Raw genomic sequence first — 23,765 nt, 5'->3', positions numbered from 1 at the left:
TTACGTCCGTCACACCCCTTTGAAGGCGCGCCCGATGCCAAACTAGCTGCACTAAAAAATTCGCCAAAAATCCAATTTTGTTCGGATTTTCATAATAATTATATATTTGTGATCCCAGATAGTCCCTTTATCATATTCAGTTGCAAAATTAACTTTTCAGAAATTTTCAATATTTTCGAATATTTCCTGAAAAGGGCATGGCTTGAAAAAATTCAAAATTCCAAAATAGTTCAGATTGATATCTGATATGACAAAGCAACTATTTGGGATCATAAATATGTAACTATTATGAAAATCCGAAGAAAATTGGATTTTTGGCGAATTTTTTAGTGCAGCTAGTTTGGCATCGGGCGCGCCTTCAAAGGGGTGTGACGGGCGTAAATTGGGCCATGGCATCAAACCGCTTCACACTTTTTACTTTCAGAGGGGGTACTACCATATATCCAAAGGACATCAAGATCTGTCATTATCAGGTTGGCGTACTCTCCTCCTAAGCATAGTTGATGGCAAAAGTATCCAATGGTAAATTTAATCCATTTAAATGGGAAATGTAGCCTTTTCTAGTGGCCCCTAAATCCGATGCCTAATTAAAATGCCTGCCTCCAACTTAAGACCTTTCCTTGTATGTTTAACCATTAGTTTAGTTAGCTGCACCAATATCGACAAACATATGCCGGTCTCCAGTATTAAGGAACTACTCATGAAACTAAACAATTGCGACTTGCAAATGATTCATTTAGGGAACTATCACGATAAATTGTCCATCAATGATTTAAATCTGGTGACTAGAATTATCATACCGACCTACGAATTTCTTAACAACCCAAATAATACCACACTTACTGCCGTGGATATTTTAGATTCCCGGGTATCCTTATGTAGATTAAGTTTTATTTTAATGCCATCAGGAAACTGGTCAAGCCTCGAAAAGCGGATGAACTACTGGATTAAATTCGCTTCTAATTATAGTTACTATTACACCGATGAATCCATTCCTAACAGAACATCAGTGCCAAACATTAACGGAATTGTTAATGTAGTGTTACCCAGCCGCAGCACGAAGCAAAAGATATGGTTTACCGAATATCTCCCAACGTTTAGCTCTATCGTTATAATTATTGCAGAACCCGGTCAAAATTTTGAGGTCTGTTTTCCACACATTACCCAAGTGTATTTTTTCCAACTTTCGATTTTTAGGATGGTGTACTTTTCGAAAATATACGTTCGTGGTAGAAATTTCGTTTCTATAGCTGACAAGCAACGATTGCAGGGTGAAGATTGGTGTATGGTAGAAGAACCTAGTAACAAAATAATGTACGAAATATTCGCCAAGAATGGGACCTTTTATACAGGAAAAAACTGTCACGTGCCGCTACATGCAAGCTGCATACAAAAATATAAACACGCAGTCCCAATTAAAAGTGGTTATTACTTTGAACTCATATTCACAAAAAGTGAGAAATTACAGTTTCTGACTTGCTACACCGTACCCCATATATCCTTCTACTTTTATTTAACCCCTTTCCAACCCGAACTCTGGCTTGCGTTGGGCATATCAATTGCCACAATAATTGTAATAACTACGATTGTTCTCCATTTCTGGAAACAAAGACAACGATTTGCCGCGTGGCTATTCATTTTGGCCATGCTTTTCGAGAAGACGGGCTTCATGCCTTGTATTCTTACAAAATCAACTTTTTTTCGTCTTTCGCTGGGAACGTGGTGCATCATGTCAGTAATTCTGGCAAACTGTTATAACGGATTTGTAATCTCGGAACTAAACGCGTCGGAGAAATTTTTCCATCCCGACAAGTTTGAACATTTGCTTTGTAATAATGAATTGAACGATGCAGCAAAATTTATGAGTCTGCGTAAAAGAATGAGTTCTCACGAAGTAAAACAACTATATGGGTACCCAGACATGAAGAAAGCGTATGATTCGTTGAGGGAGCTTGACATAGAGTTAAGCGTTATTACGGAGCTTGGCGATGTACCTTTTCAGACATATGACATGAATTTTACACCAGTGGATGATGCATGTTACAGCCTTCTGTCTGAATTCATAAAACCTACTAAGTATCTACAAATGCCGCAATTTTTATTTGGGTTATATAGAGTTATTATTCTTCTCTTTGAAAATATTAAAACTTATAAGTTGTTATTATTTGGAAATTTGAACCTCTTCATGAGTGATACGTGTTTTCTCCAAACCAGTGATTTGCATTTAAGCTACTTATATGATAAGTAGTATTATGCAATTATAACTGTTAAAAAACGTTTTGAGCAAATCTTTATTGTTTTTCACAACAAATGTTTGACAAATTTTCGACGTTTCGGTCAATTTTGAAATTTTTTTTGTGAGCCACACACACAATGAATGTGGGTGTGGTTGAGCTTATTATGTTCACAACCACTACTAGTATCCATCTGACCCTCAATCGGACTGTGGAAAAGGTCTGACAAGGGACACTCATGACCTGTCGTTTGAGTCCAGGGTACCCATTATGTTTTTTAGAATCTACTAGGACCCCAGATGAAGGATTCATTCATATTTCCGTGTAAAACTTATATTTGGCGCCATGGCGTGGCGCCAAATTCGCCAAATTTGATGGTTTTTCATTTTAAAACCGCCGTAACTTTTGAAATCCTGGACGGATTTTCAAAATTTTTGGCAGAAATCATGACAAGTAGTTCAACTTTCGTATTCTATGAAATTTTTTCCAAAATTATCGCTTTTAACTGTTCGCAAAATTTCGAAATTTCGGGTTCGTCGAAAAAATGCTAAAAAATATCTCAAAAATTAAAATTTTTTTATTTTAATTTTTTTCTCTACAATTTCGACTTTTCTGATCATTTTAAGCATAAAATTTTAAAAATCCGACATAAACTGCAAAAGTTATGGGGGTTTGAAACTGGTCGAAAATGCAAATTTTTAAGTTTGGCACCACGCCATGGCGCCAAATATGAGTTTTACACGGAAATATGAATGGATCCTTCATTTGGGGTCCTAGTAGATTCTGAAAAACATAGTGGGTACCCAGGACTCAAACGACAGGTCGTGAGTGTCCCTTGTGAGTCGCAAATAAAGGATACCAAAGTACCTTGCGCGTCACGCTTCGACACTCGAAAAAATGACGTCCAGTCAAGGGGCGTGGTACAAAGTACCCTTAGTTTTTGACCTAGGAGGTCCAAACTACCGGCATTAGACGCAGAATATATGGTTTCTGTACGGTTTTGAAGTGGGGAGGTTAACATTTCATAACCATGGAAAATATTTCAAAAAAACGAAAAAAAGGTCAAAATTTTCAGGTCAAGGGCGTTACAGCATTTGACCTAGGAACTTCATTTTTGCTCACGCGGAGAGCGACCCCAAATGAGGGGTCTATGCCAATTTTGGTGAAATTATTGTCTTTGGGGGCCGAGAAAAAGTGTAGGGAACCAAAATTGCCTCTGGTGGCGAAGGGGTGGGGCAATTCGAAAAAAAATTATTTTTCCGATTTTTTTCAGCATTTCCAAGCTATTCCCGCCATTCATCTTCAATTTAAAAAATGTGATGGAATTCACTTGTATAGGTCTATCGAGAGTCCGTCTATATTGAAACATCAATTACATACATAACAGACGATATGTATAGGACTTTTGCATGTCAAATGTGTAGTCAAATTTGATGTTGGCCTAATATTACCACCAATTATCGCACGTTTTGGTGCACAAGCTATGCACCTGGCCTGTACAGAGCGCTGAATTTGTTCGCTATCAAAGTATCTGCCGGTGAAGATGAACGGCAAATCTGTCCGTTCAGTTAGGTCACTGGTAAAGATGACTAACGATTGAATCCGAATTGTTTATGGAAGCAACAATTTAAAATTAAAGAACTTAATACAATTTAATTTCAGGGAGGAAAGTAGAAACAGTGGTCAGCTAAACTAGATGGTCTCTGTGTCCATCTTCGAACTCTTCCTGTCCCTTGACGTTAAGTGTTTACGTTCAAAATTTCAAGTCTCTATGTCTTTCCGTTGAAAAGTTATCGGAACTACGGACAGACAGACAGACGGACGGACGGACGGACATAACGATCTTATAAAGGGCTTTAACCCCTTAATAATTTGTGGACTCGCTTTGTCGGGATTAATGATTAAGGATTAATTGCATACAATTTTTTGTTGGGATTAAGCATTAAGGATTATTAATCCTTAATCCCAATCCTTAACCCGTTAGTCACGATTAATGAATCACGGATCTCTGGGCATTATAAGAGCTGGGTGATTATTGGTTTTTGAGGGTGGATTATGGATTATGGATTAACCACAAAATAATGTCGATTGTGATTAAATTATTTTCGTGAGATTAATTTATCTCAGGATTAATCCGTACATTCTGGAAATTTTAGGATTATGGATTATGGATTAATAATCCTGATTAATTTGGTGATTAATGATTTTTACACTATATCTAGCGCAACAAATTTCGACTATGTGGGTTCACATAAAATATTTAAAAAGCAGGTTCAATTGATATACATATATAGTGCAAGGCAGCGAGAACATGTTGACTCTTCAAATGGTAGCTGACAGAAGAAAGTTGTGAGAACTTGAGACTTCAAGCTACACAGTGGGATGAAATAGAACTATGGGAATTGAACTGAGTAATCCAGATTGAAAATTAATCATGAATACGTAATCATGATTGGGATTAATCTGGATTAATAATCAGGATTAGTAATCATGATTGGGATTAATCTGGATTAGTAATCCATAATCGTGATTATGGATTAAAGACACCTGACGGGAGTATTCCAGGATTAATTCTCATTCCTAAAAAATCGGGATTATGGATTAGGATTAAAACTTCCGTTGCCGGATTATAGATTAATAATCCTTAATCCGGGATTAAAATCCATATTCCTTAATCAGGATTATCCGAGCTCTGGGCATTATCACACACAATCTATTTTTAAGAGAAGTACATGAATATTACTAATTAAAACCATAATAATAACTAATTAAAACCGTTAATAATAATAATTGATTTATTGCATTATAGCCAACAGTCTTTGCACAGCATGAATGGTTCCATAATACTGATAATCGTAAAATTTACGAGTACTTCTAAGGTATCATAAGTGATTTGGCATTACATATTGGGGAAATTAGGCTTAATGTTTAAGCTCAATTATTCGTCTAATCGCCGGATTGTCGATTTTATTCCTTAAGTAATGCAATAAAAATTTGTAAAATTTCACAACGTTTGCTTATTCTATTATTTCTACATATTCAAGTTTTATTCTCTTCATAATGAATAATGAATCATATATGTAGCTTAAGGAAAATAAATTCTAGGCCAATTCCTGACTAAATAAACACTTTTCTTTTGCGTCGCACAATCTGTCACGAAGATGGTGCCCGCAATATCTATGTAAGATTGATCTCAATTTTATCTATTTCTGTTGACTTGGTATGCTCTAATATAGACATAAACCAATTTATTATTTATTTGTTGGTGGAAGCATTAAAAATTTAAACACTAGAATCTACATGTATTCCTGTTATGTGACATGCAATGTCGTCAGGCGATTGCTGACGGTAGTCTCCCAACATATCCAGTAAATACGGTATAAGTATAAAGCATTTCACATTGCTGGAAACAAGTTTGCTAATGTTTCTAGTCTTCGTGCTTTTAGTTCTGAAATTTTAGATGAAGGTTGTTATCATTCATATATTAAAATTTGTCTTCTGCTTGTCTTATAAACTAAGGGAGGGCCATGATGCGATTTTTAGGAACTAATTGCCATCTTGGATGTACATATTTGTATACGTTTTAATCTACACAGTATGCAGACATATTCGTTCTCCGAAGCCAAAATTTATGCTCAAGCTCCCCAGTGACAATTCTTGATCCTATGGGTCTGTACCCGAAAGACCTAAAATTGTATAAGCATAAATAGGTACATAAATGCTTTTCTAAACAAATTTGGGAGAAAACGTGCACAAATTACTTAACAATAATAAAGTTTCCAACAACAACACGCATCATGTCGTTAATATACCCGTTTTCTAATTCGGCTTAGACAAGCCATTTCTAGTTTCTGGTCTTCGGTACCCAGATATTCTAAATAAAATCGTGCTCGATAATTCTCCACATCGATAAAATGTTTTCAAAAATCTTCCCACTTTTCGCTTTACAAATATGCTCTTTTGCCATCATTTATTCGCTTGCACTTAGTCGCCATCGGAGTAGTCAAGTTGCAGTATTTAGTCTCCAGGATCTAATGAAGAATCTAAGTAATTGCGACGTACAACTGATGCATTCTGGGAATTCCAACAGCCAATTATCCGTCACTGATTTAAGTTTTGTTTCTAAAATTATCTTTATGCCATATTACGAATCTGATCCTCGAGTAGAGCTTTTGGCTTATTCAGCGAACACCTCCTTGAACGTCCTGAACTCCCGCGTTTCACCGTGCCAATTGGGTTTTATTATATTTAACAATCTCGACGAGCATAGCCACGACACAATCGGTGAGCGTTTAAATTACTGGATTACACTAGCCTCCGAAGATTACCTTTATTACCAATCTAGTAACTCTTTGTTTCCCTTGTTGAAGAGGGTTAAGACCTCGGTTCCAAATGCAAACGCAATAATTACCCTTGTCACCACCAGCCCTATTTCAAAGTTATTCCGACGTTTGGAAGACAGGAATTTTGTTGAAAGGTGTGTTCATTTGTTTATTATTGTAGCCTTGCCAGGTAAAAATTTTGAAGTATGTTTTCCAACGGCCAACTTGAAGGACAAATTACTTTTCGGTATCCCTTACCACGACTATTATGTAACAATGGCGTGCCTCCCTGAAATATATGTAAGTGAAGAAAATTATGTTAGCTCGGTTAAAAAATTGGCATTGCAGTGGGAAGGTTGGTGCGTCTCCAAAAAAATTGCTTCAGTTATAAATTCAAACAAAAACCTAACCTTAGGTCAAAATTTCGCCTGCAGATTTAAGTGGAGGATGATTGAGCTAAAGATGACTCGGCCATTCTCGTCTCATGACGTAATACTGAAACTAATCGTCACAAGAAATGAGGGATACCAGTTTTTGACATGTTACGCCGAACCTTATATTTCGTTTGATTTCTACCTTTTCCCCTACAAAGTCGCAATCTGGATCTCTTTATGCATATCCATTTGCATCGTCGTCACAACAACCACAGTAGTACAGCGTCTCCCTTCTCGCAGCGAGAAACAAGTCTTCAATCCGTGGCTATTCGTTCTAGCCACGCTCTTCGAGGAGACAGGCTTTTTGCCTAGTAAAATTGAGAAACTTGATTTTTTCAGAATCTCCCTTGGAATTTGGAGCCTCATGTCTGTAACGCTTACCAATTCCTATAACGGGCTTATGATAACGGAGGTAAATGCACCGAACAAGGTTTTTCACCCAGAAAATTTTGACCATTTATGGTGCCAAACACATTTCCAAACTATCTTAAAACATTTGCCCACACCTAAGCCCAGGTCGTCCTGGAGGTCGAAATTAGTTATTTCGGGTGTGGAAAAAGAAATACAAGAGTTTGATTCATTCCAATCGCATATATCTCGATTATATTGGTTGGCAAAGGATAGTTCATTCAAGTTAACGAAAAACTATAAATCCAAGATTGTCAATATCAACGTATCCGACAAATGTTACAGATTACTTTCCCCAATGCCCGAAGGATTTGGTAAAACTGTGCCAGAATATTTAGACGTCTTGCAAAGGCTGGCTGACGTTTTTGATTCAAATCCGCACAACAATATTATATTTAGAGATTTGAACGTGTACAATTTTCGACATGCTTTCTACCCAAAAGGGTTCAACTACATCTCCCACACTGATTTAAAATATCAACGACAAATCGAGAGTGAGGTTGTCCAATGCGGGAAAACTGTATTCGTAGCAAAGTCTTCGGAAATTAAATCGGAATATGAATTCCTATCTAAGCAATATCATAGCAAAAAATTGTTCGTGAGTTCCCAAGGGAAACATAAATTTCCGACTTGGTTAGATTTTCGGCACCCTAGGAGCTCTCGCGTAGTCAGACGGTTTAAGAGTATAATGGAGGCCGGGATTTGGCCCCGTCTTGAGAGAGCAGAAATCCGGAGGAAAAATGTTAATCGGACGGCAGTAATGAAAATCAAACAACCAAAAGGTGTAGAGCTTAGAAATATTGGCACCCTGGGAGGAGCGTTGGCCACGGTTTTTGTTCTGGTCGGCGGTTTACTTGGTGTGGCTATTTTGTTATTCATTGTGGAAGACAGGTCGCATGTCGGTGGCCTATTAATGGGGATGATTTGTAGCGAATCGGTGGTTTATAGAATTAGGAAAAATTATAGTAGGGAAGATCCGGCATGAAAGAGTGTTGTTACGGTTGTTACTACATTGGGAGTGAAAGAAATTAATGGCCAAGAAAGTCGTTCTTTTTGAGGATAACTGGATAAATAATTAACTATAATTACGATAAGATATTAATATTATTCGAAAACTATGAATATGATACCGACTGTAGTAAGAGTTTATGGTACTTAATATATAATTAGGAATAGAGAGGACTTGTGAAATTTGTTCCAGAAATGAATGAGACAAAACTCAAACATATTTTTAAGTATTTAACACAAGCAAGTGAAATTCGAGAGACTTTTATAACTGACACCTAAAAATATGATGCTAAACTATTAACCAAACTTACTACATGTACATATGTATTATTTAATTATGTACGATATTTGCCAAATAATTCAAGTTATGTGTGTAATTGTAAAGGGCGCATCAATTCAGTTTAATAAAAAATACCTACAGTTAATAAAAGTATTATTTGGACAGTGATGAGCAGGTTTTTCAAATGCTCATATTTTTACGGGTTCTTAGAAAGTTGGCCTTATTATGTTTTTGACTTGGCACACAAGTATGTGGTTATCTAAATCCATAAGCCTTTGAGCAATATTTATTTTGAGACGGAATATTTTAAACATTTTCCAAGTAAAACTAAAAAAGTCGCATCAAAGTATTATTTGGACATCGAGATTCTTTTCCAAATTCGCCACAGTACACTACCTATCACATTACAATTTTAATGAATAATGTCAGTACATGTGCAAATCTTTACTCCAGAGGTTTTTCACGCCTTTATTCTCGTTTAGAGATCACCTGCAATCATCATTCCTAAAATACTGCGAGCCATTAGTAAATGTGGGGAAACTATTATCTCAGACCACCAGAACTATCTTCCAGAACCCATAATTGATGATAAAATTATTCACAACTGTAGTACGCAGTAATATTTTGTCTCAAATTGCAAAGAAACCAGCAGAATTATCAGAAAACCTGGAGAAGTTTAGCCCAGTAATCAAATATCGTCATAATTTCTGCATGTTTCGAAACGCTTCCAAGAATTTCTGCACCAAAATTGCACCAAAAACTTCAATTTGTGTGTGGAATAATTGTTTGGGATCATAAAATCTGAAATCGAATCAAGAATCAAGGCTTTAAAGGCCAAACAGCAGTAAAGAGCAAATTGATTTTAAGCACGAAAGTGAAGCGTCCATTTCATTGGAGTAGATAACATTGTAATCGGGACCTGAGCAGGTGGAAGCAGGTCGACTACTTAGATTGACCTATGCTTAACCTGTCCTAGCCCGATTGGCCCCCAAAGTATGCAGAAAACCAAACGAGGAGTTGAATGTGCCAGGCCTCTGACTAAATTTGCATCACCCCGGAGTTTCAGTCATGAGGTATGGTTCGAAATCACGGTCGGGGACATGTTAGGTCGAAATAATCGACAGACTCGTGTTGAAAGAAGTCTACATAAGGATTCTAGGTTGAAAACTTGTCAAATATGCCATAACTTGTACAGCAATGAAGCTTTAATTTATGGTTTTTGTTCGCCTGCATTTATCTATTCCTGATTTATTGCCTACCTTGCCGTCACTTTTCCATTTTAAGACAGCAAATGGGCATTAAATGGTCCATACTATATTTCGGAATAATGTTCTGAGCAATAATTGGCTTTGGAAGACGGTTTTGGTGGTCGGAGATAATAAATTCGCCCAATTAATTATAGATCGGAGTATTTTGGGAATGGTGATTGCAGGTGATCTCTAAACTATAATAAAGGCGTGAAAAGCTTCTGGAGTAAAGATTTACACATGTACTGACATTATTCATTAAAATTGTAATGTGATAGGCAGTGTACTGTGGCGAATTTGGAAAAGAATCTCGGTGTCCAAATAATACTTTGATGTGAGTTTTTCACTTTTACTTGGAAAACGCTTAATATTTTCGGTCTCAAAATAAATACTGATCAAAGGCTTATGGATTTAGATAACCACATACTTGTGTGTCAAGTCAAAAAAATAATAAGGCCAACTTTCTTATAAACTGTAAAAATATGAGCATTTGAAAAATCTGCACATCACTGTCCAAATAATACTTTTATTAACTGTACCTACCTTCAGTAGCGGAACTATACGTTCGGGGCCGGTATGTGAGCTCGATATGGGGGCCTAAATACAAATTAACTGTTGCAAGTGATAACTTATTGAGAAATAAAATGAAATTAATGTAAGTTGCGTAAATTCTCCTTTTCGAATCAGTGCTTAAAGAGGTATTTACCAAAAGGTATTTACCTAGTGGTATATACTAGGGTTGCCGCGGGTAACGGGTCGGGTACCCGTTACCCGCATACCCGCACGATTCTTGCGGGTACCCGTTATCTGCGGGTAGCGAGAACTACCCGCACGGGTAACGGGTAGTTTAGTTTTTATTTAATTTTCGACGTAAATCAGTTCACAAAGAAAGCTAGCAGCAAGTTGGTCCATTTACCAACAAAAGCGGTAATTTATTATTTATCCATTTCAAAATTTGTCACTTGCCATTTGCCAGCAAGCGGCGTTTATAATAACGAGAGTTTCTTTAGGAGGTCACAGAACCCCACGCAGCCTCAAATGCTTTTCACGTCCCGAAAATGCGGAGAAATTATTGCTTCTGAAGCATAATTTGCCTCCTCTAAAATATCAGTAATAATTTGACTTGCATTTGTGTGTATTTATGTATGTAAGACTGACGAGATTTTAATTTGTGCGTTGAAGATGAAAAACCTGAATCCGGTTGAAAGCAAAAAATTTATTTGTAGACAATTTTTTGAACAAAAACTTCATTTAAATTAAAATTTGAAAAAGTCAAACTAAAAATTGAAAAACGATCCAATGTAAGCCAAAAAGTTTGGTTTCAAAATTAACGAGTGGCTTCTACGAGCAAATTATTTCATGCATTACTTGCATAGCATTATCGCATAGTACATATGTGTCAACCCAAACGAACAAATAATTGATCAAATCAAATTTATTCTGAAGTTGGGTTAGATTTTTCTTAATTCTCATAACGGGTAGCGGATAACGGGTACCCGCACGGGTACCCGTGCGGGTACGGGTACTTGTGCTGCGGGTAACGGGTCGGGTAACGGGTAGCATTTTCGCTACCCGCGGCAACCCTAGTATATACCACTGGTAAATACTGGTATTTACCACTAAACTAAAACTTGGTAAGGTGGTATAAAGTGGTATAAACCTGTTTGGGGTTTTGTAAGACTAATCTTTGCAAAGTTCACAAAAATTATGCAGCAAATAATTATTTGATCCAGGGTAATCTTGAGTAAACGTTATCCCGGATTTCGTGTAATTTATTAATTTACTGATTAATTTTGTGTACACATTCCCTTCCGTGAAAAGTAAATGCAGTCTGAATTCTAGGTTGAGTTACCTCAGAGTTTGGCCTATGTGTGTAGATCGTGGATAATGGATATTTGGAGGTTGGAGCACCCTAATTTTTCATGGATATGAATATCAGGATATTCAAGGGCTAGGATATGTATGTATGGGTGTATGTCTGAAGGTTCACATCTGATGTTAACCGACCACTGTGTAAATTCTCAAGGGAGATATCCCAAGGCATTCTCACAGATTTGGACCAAACTTGTGTCAATCGATCACACAAGGTGGTTTAAATGACAGGTTACAATGGAAAATTTGTCGATGGGAAAAATTCGTAAATTTCCATTAGTTACGGATTTGGGATTGAGATTTGTATTACTTTTTATCAAAACTTATGGAACACTGATGACAAAATTCTTAAAATATTGAATTTCAGAGGCAAAATTTCGGTAACTACTGGAGATTTGCGAATTTTTCCCATTTAAAAATTTTCCATTGTAACATGACATTTAAACCACCCTGTATTTAATTTGTACGAAATTTGCAAATGAAACTATCTGCCAATGCGCAGGTTTGGCGGAGATACATATTTGCACAAAAAGTAAATTTGGAAGGTATTAAATACCAAAAGAAACTTCAGGCCTGGTGGGCGTGTTGTATATATCACGGGAAATAACAATGGGACCACATCGACACATGAAGTTATGTAGGTCTACATACTTTTATTGGTAGTTAAATACAAAGAAAATTTCTTATCCCACTAATTTACTCGTCATTCTATGTATATCTAAAAGTTTGTCTAATTCTACTCATAAATATGCGGTTTCAACACAATTTCAAAACTTCTAGGCGAATTAAGAGCAATAATAATTTTAATGATGATTACTCCGGACATTACTCCGGAGTTCCCTGTAATTTATAAAAATTAAATCGTACGTCATTGCTTTATTTTGTCCCGCTATTTATTGCAGTGCCTAACAAAACCCACGCACCGCCTCAGCAGTTGGTTCTGAATACCTGGAGAATGCATTCATAACTAGGATAACTAAATATATAATTATATATTTACTTATCCTGGCAATGGAATGAAATCCTTCTTCACTTTTGCTAGACTCAACTAGTACTACAACATATCATAAGGCCATCAGAATCGGTGATTCGGTGAGGGGTTGTCCTCTCGAGCTAGTTTCAAAGCTCTAAACAGTTTTTTTGTCACCGTCATAATTGTTTTAGATATCGTAACTTTCCCCAATTAGATACATACAATACATAAGTTACATACTTTAACAAGAATATTCCATTAGCAGCAATCGCTAAATGAATATTCTACATATGTAAGTGTGTCTCGATGGTACTTTGAGGTCATTTATTACTTGATTTTATTGCTTTCAACCGCTTACAGCAGATCATCATCAGGAATGTACGCTACATAAGTTGAATATCTGTAATGACCTAAAGTTAGTTCCCTAGGTACAAGAAAACATCCTAAGTTTTCTTATACTGCCATAGAATATAGAATGCCAGCTCGTATATGTAATCATTTACAACTTGCCCAATATTTTCTCCATCCCGCTGCAATTTTGATCCTTAGTGTCCTTTCTGTTCATTCAGTAAGGAATAATCAGAAGATGCTAGATTTAATCCAGATTAAACTTACGAATTACTTCACCCCATTTGAAAATTGTACCATAATCACATACACCACAAAGCATCTTGAAATAAGAGCAAACAATTTTGTTCCAATCATCTTAATTGTTTATGACCAAAATACCAGTTCGACCACCGGCTTTACAATTACCCACAAGTTTTCTCTCCAAGCACGACGAAATCCATCCTTCTTCTGTTGGGCAACAATTAATATTCTACCCGAAAAAGGTGGAGGATTTGACAAGAAAAATCTATATTTCATGCTACAACCTTCCTACATTGGTGCAAATTGGGCTTCACAATATTTTATTTTCGTGACAACCATCCCCCGCGTTGTTCAAGAACATGTAAGAACCCTAGCCGTTTCAGTAAGCCTGGTTTTACGCGAAGTTTTAATCGTTGATGTGAAATCCTTACTCAAAGATTCGGCAATTAGTTATCATAACATCTATCACATTAAGGCACCCGTGGGTGGACTTGAAAAATCGCGGGAATGGTACCACATAGCAGGTTTGCCATCCGAATGTTTCAACCGGATTAGTTCCGTAAGCAAAAATATCTCCAATCTCAACAAGTATTTCTGGGGTATGCAACAAACCTTTAGCCGCAAAGTCACCGATATACGTTACATCTTTAAACTATTTGATGTCCCACGTATTTCAAATTCCCTCCATCGAATTGCGAAGATAACATCGTTTGACGGGTTTCTCGCCTTCTGGATTTTACAAGACGTGCTGACATATAAAGTAAATACAGTTTTTCTTCGTCATCGCATCCCACCTATTGCGCGGCTAACCGAATATATGGGCCAACAAGAGCGGTTTACCTTCTTCAATTACGACATTCAATCGTTCAGCTTTGTATCGTGCTACCAAATAAAATCGAATTCGACAACAATTTTTTCAGGGATAACGAGCCCATTTGATAGTTTGAGTTGGACAGCAATTGGTATATCCTTCATAATTGTTGTACTGATTTTAACCGTAACACGGGGGAAATTTGTTTCCGATGGGTTTTTCTTTATAATTGCGATATCTCTTGAAAGCTCAGTGCCGTCATCTGGGGCTGCCAGTCTATCTAAGCAAAAATGCTCAGGAAGCTACTTCATCATCATATTATGGACCTTTCTTGTAGGAACGATTTCATCGAATTGGTATAAAACAGCGTTCACCATGGAAATGATTGTCCCCACGATGTATACGTCCCCTTGGAAAAGTGTGGTTGATGTGGAAGGAAGTAAAATCCTAATACCTTTCATTCTCATTGACGAATATGAACATGTCATGCCACCTCCGGCAGACTTTTATCGCTACAAAAATTTCTATCTTACAATCCTCATGAAATGTGAGCGAATGGTGGCACAACGTGCGGAATATAAGCGGCTCAAGAAAACAGCTGTTAATTTGATTTCTCTGCTGCTACCGTACTTCGGGATGGACGCAGATTTTAGAACTGTAAAAAATTCAACATTTACACCCTATTTAAGTTCGCCAATCGAGGTTCCTCCTTACAATAAAAGTGCACTGTATGACTACCCCATTCAGCCGATCGAATACGATGAAAAGGACAGTTACGGAATTACAAAAACTTTATCTACTTGCGGAAAGGTAGCCTTGGTGGATGCGAAAGAAAATATTGCCAGAATTACAAGATTTCTCAACGATAATCAAGAAAAAATCGTATACGTCAAAGGTGATGGGGATTCCTTCTTTGCCTCCATTCGTGGCTGGACGATGCCTCCAGTTCGAGAGAATTACGCCGAGAAACGTCTCAAAGTAATGGTAACTTCGGGAATTTTCGCACACTGGGAGTTTTTGTATAAACTGTGGAAACCTAAAAAGCTACTGGGTGACTATGCAAATTGGACACATCCGAGATACACAGCTGTTTCACAGTTGGATTTTAACTCTAAAATCACCAAGATTTTTTACATGTGTGGACTTTTTTTGATTATCTGTACCTTTGTATTGATTGGAGAAAGTGTTAGATATAGATACATGCAAATAAGAAACTAGAGAAGTACAATACAGCAATATTTTATATAGTAACGTTCAATTTTGAATCCATTCTTTCCGATTACTTTTACTGCCTGTTTTACCATTTACTTTCACATCGGTTAATTTTAACTACAAGCGAAAACTGAAAATATTTCACATGGCAATCCCTCTTGCTTGTAAGTTTAAGGTGTTTTAACTCCATTTTACCTACCACTTTGCCATTACTTTTACTTTTGAGAGTTGAATCAAATAAAACTTTTGAGGAAAAGTGAAAGTGAAAACAAAGAGAAAGTATTTTTTCTCACTATTAATTTGAATTATGCAATGTGAAAACAATCGGGACTCAACGAGAAAGTAGACCGGAAGTGGAGTTCATGGAATTGACTCAAAATTGGATCGTATCGAATACAATACATAAATGTACCTGTCGCAAGAGGGTTTATTTCACGGAGCCAGGTTAAACGCGCACGTACAAGGAAACATACCGAGGTGTCCAAAGAGCTGAGGAGCTTCAGTGATGCCAAAATTACCACAATACATATATATATGACTTGTTCAACAAGCTGAAGGAATTTCTGTGTAAAATTCACCATTCGTCAAGTTGTGACGATACTTGTGCCGAGCCTATGGCCATCGGGCATCCACCGGGAGAGGGCAGCCGCCCAGGCCGAACCATCAGGTAGATGTGTCGACGAACTCATGAGAAATTTCGATCTTTTTCAGTTTCAAAAAATTTGCACACGTCTCAATTTTCTAAGATTTCACATATTTACATATTTACATTAATCACAGGTAATAAATGTATTTATTACAGGTTTATGGAAATGCATGTGAGCACCAAGAATGAATTTTAACGTGCCAGACACAGGCGACGTTCGTCGTTACGAATTTTATACATGTGTTCGGAATATGAAAATTATTGAAAAACCCGCACATCAATAAATCTTCAGAATTTATTTATTTTTTCACACATTTCTCATTGAAGAAAAGTTCCCACAATTTCTTAGGCATTTTCCCAGTAAGCTACAACCAATACACGACCCGTCTCGGCTTAAAAGTCGTCAACTGTTTCTCCTTTTTCCACACAGTGAGCCCATCCTGGAGGAAATATTTATCAAAGATTTCTCCCGCCCGGCCGGACTCTTGAACTTGATGCAGTCTAATAAGAAGGTCGCATAGTTATACATGGTAGACTAAATCCTGCGACACCATACAATTCAGGGTTGGGCATAGATTATCAAAGAAAATCCATGTTGCATGTTGTTTCTGAGTTTTTGTGCCTTTAAACGTACAATGCCAGCTTTGCATTCAACATATGCCTTGTAAAAAGCAGTAAAAACACGAAAATACATCAACCTCCCAACCAGGGTAAGGAAAACCCCAGGGTTTGCAATTGAAAACTTATACCCAGGGGTTGTAGCTAATGTTGCGGGTAGTCGGGGCTAAACTAAGTCAGTGACTCATGAATTCACACTCTAAGAAACCTGGTGATAACTATCACCGGGCGGTGGTCATATGTGACTCTACCGGAATGGTGACAGCTGCCACCACCGCACGGTGATAAATGCACCACCGCATGGTGATTGATCATCACTAAGCTGGTGATGGGCCTCCACCCTCCGGTGGTCTTCTGTCACCTACCGGTAGAGTCACATATGACCACCCCGCTGGTGGTAAAATTTCTTAGTGTGCAGTTGTGAACACAATTATCTTTAAAAACTTTACTTTAAAATTTTTACATAATGTTGAATTTATGGAAGGGATCTGAATTTTGCGTAATTTCGCAACAAACCTGATTTTTAATTATAGTTTAATGATTAATTGATTTGTGAAATATTTAGTATGTAATACCCGGAAATGATACATTATGTATCTGTGTTTGTATCATATGTATCTGTATTTTACCAAAATCGAAAACCTCGTAAACCCCGACTACCCGTGGGTATTGCTCATATTTGCTACCCCAAAACCCCAACATCCGGGGGTTGCATACCCTGCCCCCTACTCAAAAACACTTTGTGGGGTGTGATGACTAATACATATCTCACCTATCACCCAACTCGTAAGCGCGCTCTTTATCAAAAGACTTTGGAACTGCGATCCCTAAGGCAGTCTTGTTTTCATAGTTTCCCACGAATATGGATTCGAAATGGATGGCCGCCCTAACGTGTGGCAATAGGGTGGGTTCATTGAAAATGGCAAGGCCAAGATCAGTTTTCTGAAATGCAAAAACTTTTCAGTTATTTTCACCAACACGTTTTTCACAAACAAAATATTCGTTTCGTATTACTTACGAGGGAACCTCTTATAATGCCCGGAGCTCCCAGCATATCCACTATGTACATTAGACGCAGTTTTTAATACTAGTCTTATGATGTGACAAAATCTCTGTGTCAAAATGACATTTGGTCAAGCGATGACGATTTTAGTGACGCGCCGAACGGTCGCTTTCTCCCATGATTTCAATAACGCAGCTACGTTTCGCCACACGCTCCTCATTTTGCTACTTAATTCTTAACTCATTTACTCACTGAGCGCACTGGTACTTAATTTAGCTATATTTACAATATAATTACAATTTACTACTCATCAATATTTTTTCCTTTTCGAATTTAAAAGTTACAAAATGTTCACGCGCATTTTTTGAAGAACAAATCCCTCTACTTGTTTAAATTCATAAGAAGTTGCTGTATTTTTTTGCATAGTTTTTAAACTCCAACACATATATTTGAAAGGAAAAAACAATATTGAAAACTTGTAAATAGTAAATAAATTATTATCATACATATTGTAAATATACATAGTTAAATTAGATGCCAGTCTCATCGGTGAATAAATGAGTTGAGATTTCAGTGAGATAAGCGGGGACGTGTAGTGAAGAGGTGACCGGGTACGTCCGCTACCAAAAGCATGGCGAATATGACCGTTCCGCGCGTCACTAAAATCGTCACCACTTGACCAAATGTCATTTTGACACAGAGATTTTGTAACATCATAGGACTAGTATTAAAAACTGCGTCTAATGTACATAGTGGATATGCTGGGAGCTCCGGGCACTATAAAAGGTTCCCTCGTTAGACTCTCGAAAATGTAGTGTAAGGTCAGTATGGAAACATTTGAGAAAAATACAAATGTTTTACCATATGCAACTACATATATCCTTGTATTCTAAAATTAATTATTTTAACTATCCAATGAATAATTCATTATGAGTTAAGGTAATTCAATTAACTATAACAATTTATATTACTACAGATAGAATATGTAAAATTCCAAAAAATGTAAATTTAATTGGTAGTAAAAAATATTTGAAAATAAATAAAAAAAAGCATCTGTCTACGCTAACACGGGGTTAGTGTGGACACTTCAACCTCTTAACATTGGGAATCAACTATCAACATTTCAAACCCCTTTTCACAAATCTCAAAATAAATTAGCAAATTTTCCTTCATTTTAATTGTTTTGCAAGGAACATTTGTTTGCAATCAAAGCAGGGTTGCATCACAGGGTTAACTTGTACCCACACTACCCCGGGGTATTATGTACCCCCAAGCCTGCCGACCTGCGGTATGTTTTAAGTTTACAAAGTGTGGAAAATAATATGTTGGTCGGAATGGGACGTGTGTGCAAAAACATGGAAGGAGAGCCAGTCCGGGATTCAAACCCTGAACTTCTCGAGTACTGTTCGAGAATCTTAAACCTTCAGCTACATACTGCTCTTCATATCTATACTACTCTTTCAAACCAACATATCCCACTCATATGATATTCTCTTACAGAGCCTGCTAGGTAAAATTGATCTGCGACGAAAAAATAGGGGTCCGCAAACAATAAGACAAATCATTGCTGAACAATTCCTAAATCTGCGAATACGGACCGACCAAAATAATTTCGCATATACCAAAAGTTTATTTGCGGTTAGTCGTAAAGTCAGGTCGTCATTGATAAAATTGGCCAAACTGACTTGCAGTGGGTGGTTGAATTTGCTGACAAATTAATTTAAATCATACATTTCCCGCGAGGTGATCCATGATCGAGTTATTCGTCCAAGCCCCGGACTTAAACCGTCCAACCGAACTGACCTTCGTGATTGTGCAATTGTCCAGAAACTTTCCGTCCTCGTCCGCACTGCGCAAGAGGTCGACCAAGATCCCGGAGTAGCAGGGACTGTGGCGACAGGACGACTTGGCCACCGCCTTCTCGGAGGAGAGGCACGACGCGTTCGAAATTACCCACGGATGGTCCTGTCATGTGGGGACATAATTGTATAAATCTTAATAACTTACTAATACTCGCTAAATTAAATGGGAAATTGAAATATATGCCCAAAGCCATTAAATGGCACTGGGCGTTTAATTTTAACTTGATTAAAACTTGGTGAAAAGTGGACATGAGAAAATCCTGGTGGAGAGCTCTCTCCCAGCTAGGGTTACGAAACACTCTTAGAAATAGGGTTACGATTATAACAAAAAAGTAAACATATTTATATGACTCTACCGAAATGGTTATAAACTTGTCACCAACTATTTATAAATTTATTAGCTCTTGTGGCAATTTAATTACAAGTCGGCGAGTCGTTATAATTAGTCGGTGACAGTTGTAACCACTCAATGACAAATTTCTAACCACGGCGGTTGATTCACATATTTTCCCTTTTTGGTTATAATCGTAACCCAATCTCTAAGAGTGCACAATGTCTTTAATTCCATTAAATACAACATTTAATAAAGATATTTAATTCACTGGTGGACGAACTGTGGGGAAATGTGTGTTTGCTTAACATTAAAGGGAGGGAAAGTTTCTTAATTTCTGTTGTTCTGGTCGAAGCCTCATCCCCAGATCCTCACACTTCCTTGGCAACTGTATCTAGTCCTGTTTTTACTCAATAACCGCATGTATTGGATGGTGATACACTTTATTTTAAGAGGCAATTTTAACGAAATTTGTCAGATGTCAAGGTCGATTAATATACGTACTTCAATAGTAGAAATCCGTTTTATTTGCACTATTTCTGCAACCCATAAAGTCAAGATCATTTAATTTATTAACCTTTCCAACAAATTTCGGACACGCATCCACACCCACCTCGACAACGGAGCTCCCCTCGAAGCATGATCGGAGCCTTGTTGGGCGGACATTGGCAGACCCCTTCCCAACAATACATTCCCTGCTTTTGACATCTTGATGTTGAATTACAAGCGGCCAAATAGTCTGCATGGAGTCCCACTGGCGAAATTCAAGAAATATTATTTATGTAAATCATAAGACCCGGATGATTTTTTCTAATCAATTTATGTATTACTATTTTATCAATTTTTTGCATTTTCTGCAGCAGTAATTATATATAAGTACAATAACTACACGCGAAATTGGTATAACTTTGGACATATTTCAATCATTCGTTCTGTTTTCGCAAATTTTATCTACTCATCGTTGAGTTAACTTCTACATATGTGCATTTATGCACATATGTAGAAGGTTCAGGCATTGAGTTTGCTGAGGAGTTTACATACAGGGTGGTTTAAATGTGAGGTTACAATGAAATTGTTTTAAATTTTTTAATGTATATATGAATATTATGTCATTGAAGTTTCCAAAAATCCAAACAACGTTGTAGAAGCTCTTTTTTTCTAACTAATTTATGCCTGATGATGATCTGCTGTAAGCGATCGAAACAATAATCAATAAAACCAAGTCAAAATGCCCTCAAATAGTACCGTCCAAATGCATTTAAATGGAAAATTTTTCAATTGAAAAAATTCGTTAATTTCCATTAGTTACGGATGGGAGTGAGGTTTCGAGATTTTTATTCATTTTTATCAAAACTTATGGAACACTGATGACAAAATTCTTAAAATATTGAATTTCAGAGGCAAAATTTCGTTAACTAGAAAAGATTTACGAATTTTTCCCATTGAAAATTTTCCATTGTAACCTTACATTTCAACCAACCTGTACATAGTTTAAATTTTTAATTTTGGCTGACAAAAAACACCACGAATTGTTTTGATGCGAATTGTATTAAGCTATTTATCAGTTGTCAGTCCTATTATATGTGTGAAATAAATGTGCTATGAATTGTAGTACGCTACAAATTGTAACTTTATTATTAATTGTACATGCTATGAATTTCATGCTACACTCAGCTTCAGCTTTAGTGCTACAAAGAAATTTTATTAACACGCGGTAAACATATTTGACGTATACGAAATGTTTTTAAAAACACAAAAGTTACTCTGAAACATTTACTTGAATAAGTACATACTTAATGTAATGACTAGGTTCAGAAAAACCGGTACATGGTGTTGGACGAGTTGTCGAAAAACTCAATACGCTCTTACACGTGTCTAATAGAATCAAAAATTAAGGTACACGTGTTCGCGCGTTTTTTCGCAAGGTGCCCCAAATTTTTCATTTCGCCCCAAATACTGGGAAAAAACATTGTGACGCTACCAGTGCGGTGATTGATTCCAAACTTGGCATGTAAGCCTTATTTGGCATTGCCCACAGTGCCTGAGAGACTTGGCCGCCTAGGTTGAAATTTACAATGCCAATTACCTGACAATTTTTACAATTTTTTCGTTTTTTCAACACAGTTTCCTAGTTTATGTAATGGTATCTTTGTAGCTTTATATCTCTACAGAAACCCTATATTCTGCTTCGAATGCAGCTCCGCTGAACCTCATAGCTCAAATATTAAGGGTACTTTGTAGGAAGTTCGATTTTGATGGAAGTTCCCACGAAGTAACCCTAATGCTCATTTTATCTATTAGTTTCAGTTCGATTTACCCAAATTTTTGATATGTTATACATATTTTGTAGTCAAACAATCGCTAGTTGCAACAAATGTCGAAATCGACCTGCGTGACCTTTTTCCAGAGGTCAGAAGGAAACGTCGAGCACTAAAGTCTCACATAACCCCATAACTGGGGTATCGTTGGAATGGTCTCGGAGAGAGGATTCAGAATATATATACTTTGTTGGGTCTGGGACCACCCCCTAATAATTTAGAGACCAATGAGAATTATTGAGTTTTATTTTTCCAGGTATACAGCCGTTAACACAGGAGCAGATTGAGAACTAACATGGCAGCAGATTGATGAAAACTCGAAAATATTCTTATGACCCTGGAACAACAGAGAGCACTCACAGACCCTATAAAGTATATATATTCTTATTCCGTATGCCGAGACCATTCCAACGATACCCCAGTTATGGGGTTATGTGAGACTTTAGTGCTCGACGTTTCCTTCTGACCTCTGGAAAAAGGTCACGCAGGTCGATTTCGACATTTGTTGCAACTAGCGATTGTTTGACTACAAAATATGTATAACATATCAAAAATTTGGGTAAATCGAACTGAAACTAATAGATAAAATGAGCATTAGGGTTACTTCGTGGGAACTTCCATCAAAATCGAACTTCCTACAAAGTACCCTTAATATTTGAGCTATGAGGTTCAGCGGAGCTGCATTCGAAGCAGAATATAGGGTTTCTGTAGAGATATAAAGCTACAAAGATACCATTACATAAACTAGGAAACTGTGTTGAAAAAACGAAAAAATTGTAAAAATTGTCAGGTAATTGGCATTGTAAATTTCAACCTAGGCGGCCAAGTCTCTCAGGCACTGTGGGCAATGCCAAATAAGGCTTATATGCCAAGTTTGGAATCAATCACCGCACTGGTAGCGTCACAATGTTTTTTCCCAGTATTTGGGGCGAAATGAAAAATTTGGGGCACCTCGCGAAAAAACGCGCGAACACGTGTACCTTAATTTTTGATTCTATTAGACACGTGTAAGAGCGTTTTGAGTTTTGCGACAACTCGTCCAACACCATTTACCGGTTTTTCTGAACCTAGCCAATACATAAATGTCACATTTTCGCCAAATGTGACATTGTTATCGCCAAATGGTACTTTAAAAACCTTGCACTAAAAATGCCTGACAGTGGGTGACATTTGTTTTTCCTCAAATTGGATTTTGTTTTGGCGATTTTTTTCGCTAAACTGCTCGACTTCCAAATAGTTAAGATAAACCATTATTACCATAAAATTATTTGCCAAAATAAGCTAGAACAACTCACTAACCGCCTCGTTCCTCACTGGAAATTGAATTAAATACCATACCTGTGGAGGACACGGCTAGGGCTTCCGCTATGCTGGCAATTAATATACAAGCAATTTTCAACATTGTGGGAAGACGGATACACTCACTTCTGAGTCCTTACTCGACGCCAGTAGTCTACTGATTTCCACATTTTCTCTTCCATAATTTAATATCAGTCAGGTTCATGTTTGGCTAACAAATAAAATAATTCTGAGATTGAAATGAGAGATATTTAAATCCCAAAATCCATTATCCGTTATTGTCCTTTTGAAGTTGC

The 23,765-nt window shown here is 37.1% G+C and overlaps 1 protein-coding gene across 1 annotated transcript; it reads right to left on the bottom strand.

The window, feature by feature from the left end:
- Positions 1-16,319: 16,319 nt before the first annotated feature.
- Positions 16,320-23,619, bottom strand: LOC110856602. The gene is made up of 6 exons (XM_022105090.2): positions 23,509-23,619; positions 20,466-20,606; positions 20,357-20,391; positions 19,391-19,624; positions 17,429-17,598; positions 16,320-16,539 (listed from the first exon to the last, which is right to left on the bottom strand). The coding sequence occupies exons 1-6, from the start codon at positions 23,570-23,572 to the stop codon at positions 16,404-16,406; spliced, it is 780 nt and encodes a 259-aa protein (XP_021960782.1). The 5' UTR covers positions 23,573-23,619; the 3' UTR covers positions 16,320-16,403.
- Positions 23,620-23,765: the final 146 nt, after the last annotated feature.

The sequence above is a fragment of the Folsomia candida genome, unplaced genomic scaffold (genome assembly GCF_002217175.1).
Source record: "Folsomia candida strain VU population unplaced genomic scaffold, ASM221717v1 Fcan01_Sc016, whole genome shotgun sequence".
NCBI classification, from domain to species: Eukaryota; Metazoa; Arthropoda; class Collembola; order Entomobryomorpha; family Isotomidae; genus Folsomia; species Folsomia candida.
This window is presented reverse-complemented; position numbering and strand designations above follow the sequence as displayed.

Bases quoted from the DNA above. Each gene is read 5' to 3' on its own strand.
- LOC110856602 (XM_022105090.2), bottom strand. From the start codon at position 23,572: ATGTTGAAAATTGCTTGTATATTAATTGCCAGCATAGCGGAAGCCCTA. The intron at 20,392-20,465 runs GTGGGTGTGGAT...TATGGGTTGCAG, and splicing joins AGGGGAGCTCCGTTGTCGAG to AAATAGTGCAAATAAAACGG. The intron at 16,540-17,428 runs GTGAGATATGTA...CCTTCTTATTAG, and splicing joins GCTTACGAGTTGGGTGATAG to ACTGCATCAAGTTCAAGAGT.